The 13,622-nt window shown below is 38.7% G+C and overlaps 1 protein-coding gene and 1 long non-coding RNA gene across 4 annotated transcripts in view; one reads left to right on the forward strand and one right to left on the reverse strand.

Annotated features, from left to right (window-relative positions):
* LOC134296069 (uncharacterized) overlaps positions 1–10,403 on the forward strand; it is a 27,753-nt gene extending 17,350 nt beyond the window's left edge. The window contains exon 3 of the long non-coding RNA XR_010002639.1: positions 10,067–10,403. This is a non-coding gene — a long non-coding RNA (uncharacterized LOC134296069). The remainder of the gene's footprint in view (positions 1–10,066) is intronic.
* pparg (peroxisome proliferator activated receptor gamma) overlaps positions 365–13,622 on the reverse strand; it is an 85,549-nt gene continuing 72,291 nt past the window's right edge. For all 3 annotated transcript variants that reach the window (XM_003217673.3, XM_008105208.3, XM_062969971.1), the window contains exons 6-7: positions 10,397–10,847; positions 365–823 (exon numbers count right to left, since the gene is read on the reverse strand). In XM_003217673.3, the coding sequence (XP_003217721.1) occupies positions 576–823; positions 10,397–10,847 (699 nt within the window). In that variant the 3' untranslated portion in view covers positions 365–575. The remainder of the gene's footprint in view (positions 824–10,396; positions 10,848–13,622) is intronic.

Here is a 13,622-nt window from a genome sequence, read left to right on the forward strand (position 1 = left end):
TTGTGCAGCGAGTTTCTGTGTCTATTCCAAGTCCTATTCCAACACCAAAATTACACCAACATACTGATTCTGGGTCTTTTCAATGTGTTTCTTCATATGAATTTTAAAAAAATGGATGAAAAAAGAAATCAAAGCTCATGTAGCTAATAGGTGATTCCTGGGACGATGCAGTAACCTTTAACTGGTGCTAAAGATTAGTAGTGGTTTAGGACATCACTACTAAAATATTCAAAAATCTTGTCAGAAAAAGGGTTTTTTATTGTGAAGCTGAATTTTTAACTGCACAGCTTAGCAACTTCAGTGATAATTTTCACCAGACAGAACAAGCAGAAAGAAAAAAAAGAATCTGGAAAACTGCCAACAGTTTGTTGATATAGATATTTTAATATTAAAAGCAAATGGTAAATGTGTCTTTATAAACAATAGGCATAAAATAGATCTATAATAGTAAAGCTCTGTCTTTGTAAATGTTTTTTTCACAGTAATTTCTTTGGCATGTAATATTTTCTCTTTTAAAGAAATAGTGCAATTTGAAGAACGTACATTATGTCAGTGGATTAGAAATTCTATGGCTCTTAATACAAGTCCTTATAAATTTCTTGTAGGAGTGGGTGAAGGCTCATATCTGTCTCCGTTTTCTTTATAATCTGCAACAGCTGCACATGCTCTGTGACAATCTGTCGGAGATCTGTCATTTTCTGCAACAATTTTGCAAACAGCTGTGATGACTCAGGGTGATTCAGCTTTAACTGGAGTTCCAAAGCTTGCAGCAAATTGTCTTGAATATCTTCAATGGGCTTCACATTGAGTAATCCAGGGCGATCTAAAAGAGAACAAAACAAAATGTAAATCAGTAAGATACAAGCACACTTGTCAACTATATTCACAGGGGCTTCTGCAGGATTTCGAAGACGGTACCACTGGAGCAGTTGGAGATAAACAGGTCTGAGCTAGGGTTTTTGTTAGTTTTTATCATATACAAACTGCCTATTATAGAAGGAACACTATTTTACTGAATCAGGAGATAGGGAGATGGGAGTTTAGTGAGAAATGCATATTTCGTGAATCAGCAACAGAAGATAATTCCTAAAGCAGCTTCCAGCCCTAAGATGTACACTCCAGCAAATATTTCTGCTCTGATCATTTTCTCGGTAAAAGAATAAGATTCAATAAGAACTTCAAGTATTTTTAGGATGATAATGATGTTCTCATTAACATGCTGTGGTGGACTCTGATGTCATATGAGTCTGAACACCATCCTAGCCATCTTTTCTAAGAATGTGGTTTGTAGTAATTCGTTTGATTTTCAACACGGCTAGTCTAGCTTTTCTTATGAAGTTCTCTTGAATCAACTGAATGGATGGTGCATTTCTTAGAGACCTATAATGATATAATAATGATAATGATGATGATGATGATGATGATAATAATAATAATCTTTATTAATATCCTGCTCCCTCTTCCCAAAGGGACTTGGGGTGGCTTTAATAATAATAAGCTTTATCAGGGTTTATGCCTTTCTGCTTTTCTTGTCTTATCTTTCCTGCTTCATTGTCACAACTGTTGTCATTCTTGCACCATCCTTTATTCATGGGTCAGAGTAGACCCTTTTTCCCACTTTTCCCTTCCTGCTTGATTAAATAGGCACCAACACAGTTATGTGTATTTTACTTGCCCTTTTTTGGATATCATATACTCCCTTTTGCACTTAGGTGTAACAGAACAAAAGAATAAATTAAAGTATTTTGAATGAATGAACATCTCCAGGTTCTCACAAGCAAGTGGAAATCATCCAAGAAGATATTGGATAGGAATTCAAGCACTGTAATAGATAGATCAATCACTAGCTCTTCCTCCTAAGACCCTCTTTCAACATACACCCATCTCCTTTCCTTCACACATATTGTAATGCATTTTGTTCCCTGGCATTTCCTTATGTTTTTTAGTTTTGTGTGAAGCTTTGGAAAGGCAAACAAGAGCTCCAACAACTTTCAGTCCTTTCTACGATCATCTTTGTTGGGTAATTCTCTTGCAATCCCTGTTTCAAACCCCAAGCTCTGTGAAAGCTAACTACTGGCTTCGCATTGAACTTAAGATAATAAACAATAAAAAATACAACAAATGCAAGAACTGAATAGTTGGTGAAACACTGCTTATAATTGTGCAGGATGTTCATGTTATAACAACAATTCAAAATGACTTATTACTGCCTTTGCTGCTAATGTATAACTTCTTCTAAACCTACTTGGCAACACAAAATGACATCCTGATTACCAGAAATCCACTGTATGCATGCAACAAAATAAGTTAATAAGTAAAACTATGGCTAAGCCATCCAACGACATGGGCAGGCTGGGTGTAGTCTCTTTAGGACTCTTCTGCTGCCTGGGCCGAGATTACTATGTGTTAAAAGGAAAGGGGGTACGTGAGGAGAGAACACTGTCTCAAAAATTCTGCCTCCCACCATGAATTTTTCCTTCAGTCTCCAAATTTCTAGCATTTCAATAACTCAAGACTTCCATTCAGCATTTAAAAATACAGTTTAGGCATCCAAAGGAAAGAAGCAGCCACAATGACTAAGGAAAAGTGAACTCAGTAAATATGAATTTACTTTCCCCACTGTTTCCATACATCTAGTGTACATCCCATTTCAGTGGGCTGCACAGATATAGCTTAATGTAGTGGTTACCACACTTTGGGCCTCCAGATGTTTTCACTTCAGGTCCAGAATTCCTGACATTTGGCCAAGATAGCTGGGTCTTCTGAGGGTTGAAGTCCAATACACCCAGAGAACCAAAGTTTGGGAATCGCTCGCTGACTTAGTATCAACTGCCCTTGACTTTGGATAAGTGGCTTATAATCATTTCAGGATCTAAATGCTCATGCTCAGCCTTGGAATATTTAAGCACAAATAAAGAAACAAGAAAAACCTATCCCTGTCACAAATGGCCACATCATTAAAGCTCTCCCCAAAAGAAGACATTAGGGGAACAGGAAAAGGCTGATGCAGGATATTTGATTTCTTAAAATGAATTATCCTGTTTTTTAAGCTTTGGACAAGAGTTTTTGTGAAGAAAAAGTCCATTTCTGTAGCCCTTTCTTAAACATCTCTTAAAATGGGAAGATAAAAAATGTAGTTCTGTAAATCTAGTAGTTCAGCAAACTTCAACTGATACAATTTACTCTTAGTAGTAATTTGGACTTTTCAAAGTATTTTCCTCATACCATGTACTACAGATAAAGGAACTTAAAAAGGCAAGTCTATCATATCACAGCTATTTCCCTTTATTTAAAGGAGGATACGTGGGCTGAACTGGTTCCTGTGAGGATTTACAATCCAATCCTATGAATCACTTAAAAAGTGACTGAGTCACTCTGGAGAAAAGGAGCGAAATAATCTATAAGCTAAGAATGGATATACCTTGTGGTTCTTTTAAAGCTCTCTTTTTAAACATTTCAAGCAAGAACATACAGGTTTTTAAAACTGGAAGCCACACATCACTATTTTATAAGGAACACTATGCAGCAGAAATAGAAATTCTGCTTTAACTATAAACCCAAGCGCCAGTGTGTTCAATTTGTTTCTAAGTCTACTTATCATACTCCACTTGATGACTAAATGACATAGTAATTCTTTACATTTGAAGAGACCTTACTAGTTTGACTTTTGGAACAAAATACAGCTTTAAACAAGATTAGATGAAATCTGTGGGTGTACACTGAAACAACTGAACGTGACTCCTCTGGACTGATGCATAATTCACATAATCAAGTCCATAGCCCCCCTTTCTCATTATGTTTGAAATACTAGAGAATTTTTAATTTGTTTGCTTCATTTAAGAACGAGTACGGAATGATGCAACTATATGCATTTCCACTCAGAAGTAAGCATCACAGTGGGATCTACTCCCAGTTGAGTGAGTACAGTATATGATTGCAACATAAATGATGGGTGTTCTTTCTAAAATAAGATCAAGGAGGCTTCCAGATCAGGCTTTGATGAAGAAGTCACACTGTCCGATGCCTAGAATTTTACAAAGGGTCTAGACCAGTGGTGATTAATCTACGGTACACGTGCCAGAAGGGGAACGCTGCACCCTCTTTCCTGGCATGTGAGCTGTCGTCCGCTCCCAACTTGCCATCCCTTCTCCCATTCGCTCACTCCCCGTTGCTTGCCCGCGCCCATTGATCTCCTGCTCACGGTTTCTGGGTATATTTGACCTGTCGACTCCAAAAAATGGCACCAGTTTTCCCTTATCAGCCCTAGTTTTTGAGATACAGTCCCCATCTGTTTGCCTATAGAAAATCACAATAACCACGTCCAAGAAACTAGAGCTGATAAGGTTTACCCAATGCAATTTTCTGAATCAGTGTTCAAAAAAACTCCAAGGCACCCATAATTTTTTGTTGAGTTGTCAATCAACAGAGTGGGAATGAGCACGTACCACACTATGTTTATGCATAGTAGGCCAGCTTCCTTTGAACCCCGGATTAATATGTAGTATGGCTAATACCTTAATGCATTTCTAACCTTACATTGTTTTACACATGCACGTATCTGGAAGGAAAAAATCAGACAGAATAACTTATTTCTGGTTGCATTAGGAGCTCTTTCCCTTCACCAATGTAGTCTTTATAATTTTGAAACATTATTTTTCCCTGAACATTAGTTGGAATATGAAGCTTGCTGGAATAAACAAATACTAGATCACCTGAAGGTGCCCCTGCACCATAGAATTAATGCAGTTTGACACCACTTTAACTGCCTCGACTCAATGCTATTGAATCTTGATAGTTGCAGTTTGGTGAGGCACCAGGACTCCTTGATAGCGATGGCTAAACCAGGATTCCATAGTATTGAGCCATGGCAGTTAAAGTGACATCAAATTGCATTAATTCTACAGTGTAGAAGTGCCCTTGGACTGCCAGAAATGAAGTCCTATGGAACCTTAAAAACATATGTGCACTCTCTCTGTTTCACTCACTCACTCACACTTACACCCCTTTACAAAGACATAGTTTTACAATAAGACCACTGACAAGGTAATCTCAATAGAAAACTATTTCTGAAACACTGCAGATTATGGGGAAAAGTCTGATGATAAGATTTAGATGTAGGGATGAAATAGAGGGAAATGTTTTAGAAAGATGATTCCTCTCAATGTGAAACCTAATTTCATTCTTTAAAAATCTGTGTTAACCATGCTTTCTGTTAATGATTCACTTGCAAAAGGTCCATAAGAATGAGTTTATGTTTTATGTACACAGGCAGAATTCCTATGCATTTCTTATCTCTTACAGCAAATGCTACTGAAAGTCATTTAGAGTAAGAATCAGTACTTGGCTGGGAACTTTTGTCGTACTGTCGGTGATTCAGCACTTGTGTGCCTCGCTTTAATGGGTACACCACAAATCAGGTTTCGGGTTCGAAGAAGTGTATTACACAATTCTACATAAATAAAACTGGAAAATTGTGCCATTTTTGGAATTAGCAGGTTAAATATACCCAGAAATAGATCTAAGGCACCAAAATTTGTGTTGGCTAGTGATCAGTTCTGCATATGATTAAAATGTGTTCCATTATTTTAAGACGATAAAAAAAATCATTTCAGAAACTGTAATATTCTTGCTACGTTCATCGATATATTTGTTTTTAAAAGGGATTTTATAATCAACTGTTCATGTACTGGTAAAAATTCAAGGTTCACAAATTACTGTATGTTAAGAAGAATAAGTGCAGAATTAAATTGTGTTGGCTGGAAGGGCTCTCTCAATGCACAAAATGTTTCTCATCCAGCGGGGAAGAGGAAGAGCATCCTTGATCAATTCCCATTCCAAAAGGTTGGATCTAAACCAAAGTTCTAAATAAAAATAACAATTTCAAACAACAACGTTAAATCTGTTTTAAAGGGCTTTGCCAATTGTTGTATAAGTTCTTTTCAGATTTATGGCAACTTTATGGTGAAACTATTATGGGTTTTTCTTAGCAACATTTCTTCTGAGAGGTTTTGCCTTTGCCTTGTTTTGAGGATGAGAAAATAAGGATTGTCCAAGGACATCCAGGGGAATAAATTTGGGATCCAGAATCATTATAGGTAATTTAATATGCTTAATTTATTTTTACATTTAAAACTAAATGTAATAATAACATGTTAATAAGAATTTATGGCACAAATGCATATCATATTTTTTCTTAGTTTAATATTTTAAGTAAATGTGACTTGAGTCTCCTTGGAGAGGAAGGTAGGGTACAATAAAGTAAATAATAATAATAATAATTTAATATTAATGCTTTAACAATTTTGCACTAACACAATAGTTCACGGGTACTATAAACATGCAGTAATTCACAGTTACCTTTAGAGCTGTGATTCCTAACCTGTGGTTCATGGACTGCCAGCAGTCCCCAAGAACTAAAATATGATTTGCAGTCTCACCGTTACTACATCATTGCAACGAGAGTGACTGGTCTCACGAAACCCTCTTATAGTGCTGAGGCAACTGGGATGTCAGCAGAGGAGAGGCTGATTACCTACAAAAGGTGCGACAACAAGTCTCCTGACTGCTGCTTCTCCTCCTCCTCCCTCCCACTAAGCGGAGCCATTCCACGTGGCACCTAGAAGTAGGGGGCACCTTGGTGTCTTCGTTTTTAGACCTGTTCTTGGGGTTATTTGGGGTACTAATTCAGAAAATTGCATTGGATAGACCACTTTATTTATTTATTTATTTATTTCCATCATTTCTATCCCGCCCTTCTCACCCGAAGGGACTCAGAGCGGCTTACAAAACTGGCAGAATTCGATGCCAATACACAATAATGCAAAAGAATAAAAACATAAGCAGTTAAATACAGATTTAAAACAATACAAAATACTTGAGCAATTCATCCACAAAACCTTGTACATAAACCTTAGTCCATACTGAGTCGAAGCTAACAAAACTTATTCTTTGAACGCTTGCTCTAAATTATTAAATATGGTTTTCTGTGGGTGAGCAGATGGCGACTACTAGATGTTCCGGATTAGAAACTAGAGCTAATGTGGTCTATCCAATGCAATTTTCTGAATCAGCACCCCAGATAACCAAACCAAATCTAAAGTTGACCAAAAGCTGACTCATAATCCTTTTGGTACTAATGTTGGAGAGTGGTTCCAGGTCAAAATGATCCCTGGTAAAAAAAAAAAAAAGTCTGGGAACCACGGCTTTAGAGGATGAATCTGTGATGTCCCCGAGACCCTCGGGCCATGACCCTGTATTCGTTGCGGACCAAAGCGACGAGGATATGGGGTTTATGCCAAATCAGCAAGATTCTGTTCCCTTCCAGATGCTCCCTGTTGACCATTCAAGCCCGAAGCTCATTAAAAAAGCCCTTGAAACTGAGCCTGTTCCCAGCGGTTCCCCTCCCTTTGATAGGAAGCTGTTTTGGGAAACAAGTCGCTTGGAGAAGGCTAATTTACGGAGAAGCACGAGATTAGCAGCCAGAGAAACCTCTGACTAACCCGTTTCCCTTGAGAGTTTCCAGGGAGGCTCACATCTGGCGGAGATGTTGTCTCTAGCCAGTTTTTCCCTTGGGAAAAGTGTTGGACACCTGTTTTGAAGGGAGATTTGAAGTCCCTTAAAAGTTCTGCGCGCTGGCTAGCCAGCGCGGTGTCAACGTGTCAGTTGGAGGATTAACATCGCCTCTAGTTTCTTGTGGCGCTCTACTCTCGAGTAGACCGGGCGTTGCGCCTCGCCTTCTAGTCAAGTCTGGACCACGTTTGGATCCACTCTCTTCAGCCTTGCCTTGCCTTGAACTCCATTGCTTGGACTAGCTTCCTGAGACTCTTGCAAAAGACCTGGATTATTCCCCAAACTGCTTGGAAGTTTGAGTGTGTTTCGGTTAATTGGATTATCATCTTTAAACTCTAATACTGGACATTGGACTATATAATACTGGACTATATTTTACCTTTCCCAGAAGGTCTATTGTTGGACTATATATTCTGCTTATTTTTGTTTTATTCCTTCAATTCTTTAATAAAGATATTAGATTGTTTATTGGCTTGGTGTCTGGTTTCCAGTGCTCACGCAGCCTAGAGCATCACAGAGTCTGGCTCAAATACCTAAGATTCTGGGTGAGTATTATACTATTGACCCAACATTTTAAATTAATTATACAGCATTATTTTCTAAATTAGAAAACATTTTGTGTGCAGAACCCATTAAGTAGTCAAAGGCTGAATACTTTTAAAGAATAAAGTGTTAGCAGTCTCTTTCTCAACCAAACTGTTACCAAACTAATCCATTAATACGAGAAAAATCTAACATTCTGAAAGGCAGTTTTGGCCTTTAAAATATACTGTGCAACAATCCAAAAATATACTTGTTCCAACATTTTCCTCATTCAAAAGCATTCTGACAGCTCATGTAATTGTTAAATGCGATATTAGATAGTCTAATAAAATGTTCCATGGTGCTGTAGTTTTAAGTAAATGAAAGAAAAGCACCAACTAATATTTAAGTTGTTTTAAAGCTGACATATGTCAAATTATCTGGGGAGAAAGAGATGGAAAGATGCAGCTGAGGGTTGCTGGATACGAGATAAGCATTGCTAAGCAATGCACAATAAAACAAGCTAATACAAATTGGCTCAGAAGATCAACAGTGGGAATTTAGAGGATATAAGCAAAACAAATACCTTTGAGAACCTTGGCACTGTTTCTGGCATGAAACTGCAAATCAGTAGTAAAGCTCATGCTTTGCAGTTGGACAGTCCCAGGATCAACCCCTGGCACCATTAATTAGAAAATGAAGAGACCTCTGCTAAAGTAACAATAGCTGTGACTCTTGGTCAAAGATTACAGAAAACTACTTTCTGGATCACAACTTCCAGGATCCTAATGCCACAGTGTCTGAAGGGGAATTCTAATAGCTACTTTGCCCTGGTGTAAGGCAATTTCTTACACTATATTTTGTAACAGAATGGTTGGCACTGTTCTAGAAGCAGCAGTCTGAGACAAAACTAATGGTCATAACCAAATGTAGGTCAAACCTGAAGGTTAAATCAAGAAATAGGACCGAGAAATAACCAGAAGTCAGGATTAACAGATAACCCAAGAATATAGGACCATGCTAAAGCATAGGACAATGTTCTTCCTTAAAAATGGATTGTGTGGAACAGGAAGTTCAATCTGAATAGTCAAGGCCAGTCCAGGGTCTGTGAGCACTAAGCAGTGTAGACAGATGCTGTCAATGGGCATTTTGGTGACTTACCAAAGTCTGAGTCTGAGCTGTATAAACTATCCTATTTACTTGAATCTAATCTTACCTTTTTAAAACTAAATTACTTTTCCAAAATTGAGGTATGCGTTAGATTTATGTAATGCAGTAATCTCAATGCTGAACCAAAGCCAAAGAGGAAGCTGCTTTAGAAGTGTCTGGAGCTCTTATTTGAGGGACCTCACCTCTAATTTAATTGCCATGGTTCAATGCTATGCAACCTAGGGGTTTGTAGTTTAGTGAGGCATCAGCATTCTTTGGCAAAGAAGGCTCAAGACCTTGTGAAACTACATCCATCATGACTCCATAGCATTGGCCAGGGCAGTTAATATAGATTCATTCTACAGCATAGATGCACCCCAAGGTTTTCTTGTCCATTGCTGAAAGCTTTGGTGTTCTAACACATTTGTTTTTAAAGAAGGAATTCTAAGCAGGCAGCAACTGCCAAGGCTGAATGACAGAGTGCACTTTTTGCCTCTGCGCATTACATTCGGCAGCAAATACTTTGTTTGGTTTCAGGGTTTTGAAAATTGAGGTGCACATTAGATTTGATGGCACATAAGACTCGCATAATTATGGGTATATAAATGGCAGAGACTATATAAATGACAGAAGATGCTTAGAAGCTCTTCAGAAGAACAATTTCACAGTTTAGCAGTTAAAAGTAGGGTGGGGAAGATCTGTAATATTGGGCTTACTACTTCTTCCCATCCCCCCCCCCCCCAAATCAATTGCATCCCAACCCAGATCTTGCATCATGTGTACCTTTGGATTTTTCATTCAGTTGTGCCTTCCTCCACCCACACAGGGAAAATGTATAATATTAATCAAGACCTTGGAAGAAAGAAGCTTATCTGTCAAACATGAAGACAGTATGTGTTCTCAAGGTGGGTCTAACCAATGTCTGTTCCAACAGACTGAATACAACTCCTGAACTGTGCACAGAAGGGCACCAGCAACTCAGAAATTTCCCTGTTTTCATTTCCTGTCAGGGGCTGTAAAAACAGGAAGTCCTAAAGACATGGTGGGCTAAAATACATAGCCAGCAAGCTGGGTTTGGTTTGGCAGTCACAAGGACTGCATTCCTGGCTCAAGACTCATTCCAGCCCAAGAACAAGTATAGTTCAGTCACACTTACCTCCACTGAGAATAATGACAGCTATAAATATTGCCAGATCACTGTCGTCTAATTCCAGTGCATTGAACTTGACTGCAAACTCAAACTTGGGCTCCATAAAGTCACAAAAAGGTTTCCGGAGGCTCTTGAGGAACTCCCGAGTCATGAATCCTTGTCCATCAGATATGAGAACACCGTCTTTATTCATCATGGAGGCAAGGAGTGTGTAGATGATCTCATGGACACCGTATTTCAGGAGGGTTACTTGGTCATTCAGGTCCAAACTCACAAAGCCTGGAATGCTTTTGGCAAATTCTGTGATCTCCTGAACAGCTTCTACTGAGCGAAATTGACAACGTTGAAAAATACGGATGGCCACCTCTTTGTTCTGCTCTTGCATTGGGGCCAAATGTTTGCACTTGATCTGATCTTCTCCCATCATTAAGGAATTCATGTCATAGATTACAAATGGCTGAAAAAGAAATCATCATGTTTCCTTACTGAAAGCAGACACAGAGACAGTGGAAATGATGAAACTTGGTTGATGAACAAAAAGAAACTAAGAAGCAATAGGTATATATTCTGTTGACATAATTGGGGAATAATTTGGAAGATAAACTCTCAGAGAAAAATAAAAACAATCAACAGTAAAACGCTTAACCTTCTACAGAGCCATAATATTTTCCCTTGCAAGGGAACTAGACTTTTGGAGAAAGTCAGTTTTGTAAACTCTTCCCTGAAAACAAAGTGACTTTTGGTACTGTAAGCAGAGACATAATTTCCCCCAATATAAATGTATTTATTAAAAAGACCAACATTTAAAAACAGGGAACATTTCTCTGTGATAAACTTTAGAGAGTAATTGCATTTCCAAATGATTTCATTTGTATTTTCTGTATGTATCTGCATTTCAAATAAAAAAGGGAGGAAGGAAAAATTGAGTCGTGTGGCATCATAAGACCAACTGGTTTATTGCAGCATAAGCTTTCTTGAGCTTGTTTATGCAATGGCTTGTTTTGACACCACCTGATGACTTCACATTAGTGAATCTGTGAACTACCACTGAAGAACTACTGTGCTTGAGGGAAGACCATGTCACACACTATAATCATTATTTTATTTATTTATATCCCTGCCCCTTTCCTAGCCCTGGGACTCAAGTCCTTTTATTGAACTTGATACCAGTATATGGTGTGTGCTTCATATGATATCTGTGACCAGTGTTTAAAGAATATGCATGTCAAACTCATCCCGTTCTCTTTAAAATCAATAGTACATGCAGTGAAACATGTTGAGGAATGGGAGGCACATCTTCAATACTCATGCTAGCTTTAAAGTAATTGTTTTAAAAGTAACTGTTTTTAAAACCAAGAGGTTTTATTCAATTGTAGCTTCACTGGGATAGACAACTTGGGTTTCTCTAGGGACCTCATCACATGCAAGCCCTCCTTCTCCGGTTTCCACACACTTCTAAAACAGCTCATAGACGAAGTAACATGGATCCCATCATTCGACAGAAGGGGACTTCTTCCTCTTGCTTGTGCTGCTTCATTTGTGAACTATCCCTGAAGTGTAGGCAAATGGGGGGAAATGTAGCCGGTTAGAAAGCATCTTCTGAGCTCCCGATACATACTGAAATGGGACAAAGTGGGTGGGGGGGGGGGGGAATGCATGGGATGGGATCTGTCAAATTTGCCTGCATTGGATCGCTTCAGTGACGTGGAATAATGGGCATTCTTATTGATGGTCTTCTACCAAGCATTAATACTCCATTTCTCTCCCTAAATCCTATTTCATAAGCTAGTCATGGTACATTTTGTAAAATTAATTTAATCATTAGGAATATTGCAATTTCAAGACATCACCATTTCCCCCCTGTCATTTCTTCTTTATAGTAATCTTGGCTTTAGAAATTGCACTACTGCTAGCTTTTTAAACTCCCCCTTTATTTATTTATTTATTTATTTATTTACAGTATTTATATTCCGCCCTTCTCACCCCGAAGGGGACTCAGGGTGGATTACATTACACATATAAGGCAAACATTCAATGCCTTAACATAGAACAAAGGCAGAGACAAACGCAGGCTCCGAGCTGTCCTCGAACTCATGACCTCTTGGTCAGAGTGATTTGTTGCAACTACAAAAAGTTCTAGTGCCTAGTAGGTTTCAGACTTTTGATTGAGAGTAAGGAGATTGGAAGTGAAAGGAGAGGAGCCTAGAGAAGAGGTGTCTGCCTTAAAAATGATGCCTTGTGTCTCCTCTGTGGATGGTTGAGCTAGAGGTGGGAGGAGGGGATCATGTGTGATGGGGGTCAGTAAATTCTCTGTTTTCTTTAAAAGAAGATGATTCTACATGCAAAGAAGACGATTTCTCTAGATTTCTCCCATTTTCCCCAGCTCTGTCTGATGCTACACTGCATCTCCACCAGCCCTAGCATCACCACTGATGAAGGATGATGCTGGTTGCAGCCTACTACTACTAGCATCTAATGGGCCATGTTGCACACCCCTCCTTTTACACTTGGACTAGTGTAAGTCAGGTCATCCAGTTCAGAACTGGTTGCCTTTTCTACTGTAAAAGCTGCTTCTTAAAGTTAGAGGGCCCTATGGAGCCATATGCGATCTGGCTCACAGGGCTACAGTACAAGGAGGGAGGATCCAAGACAACTTGATGCCATGCCTTGTGCAAGGATAGGCATTTCCTTCATCTGTAAAACCAGCATTGGGTACAACCCAAGGAGTTTGCTTAATATTTACTTACACACAGGTTATTAGTAGGAACTTGTATTCCAACAAGCAACGTATCATTAATAACATCTGTTCCTATTAATTGCTCTGTAACATGAATGAGGGCATAGATACAAATTACAGAGATCTATTTAACGACATGAGCCTCAGTCCACTTGTGCTGAAATAACTGAGTACTGCGGGATGTAGGTTATTTCACAACGACCAAGAAAGTGTAAAACTAATGTTTTGATTACAGGATTTTCTGGATCAGAAAAGAAATACTTGGGCTCGAAACACCCATCGCTTGCAGGAAGACACAAACCAGTCCAAACTAGAGAAGCTCAAACGGACTCTGTAACCTACAGGATATATTGCCGTGGCAGCGTGCGTTGTATGTTTCAGAGAAAAGTTGGTTATATAGTAATTTCAGACTGCACAAACGACTTGACCATTAGTAATCATTGACATGTGATGTAGATGTGGGCACAACCAAAAGGAGGAACACAATGTTAAATT

The sequence above is a fragment of the Anolis carolinensis genome, chromosome 2 (genome assembly GCF_035594765.1).
Source record: "Anolis carolinensis isolate JA03-04 chromosome 2, rAnoCar3.1.pri, whole genome shotgun sequence".
NCBI lineage: Eukaryota > Metazoa > Chordata > Lepidosauria > Squamata > Dactyloidae > Anolis > Anolis carolinensis.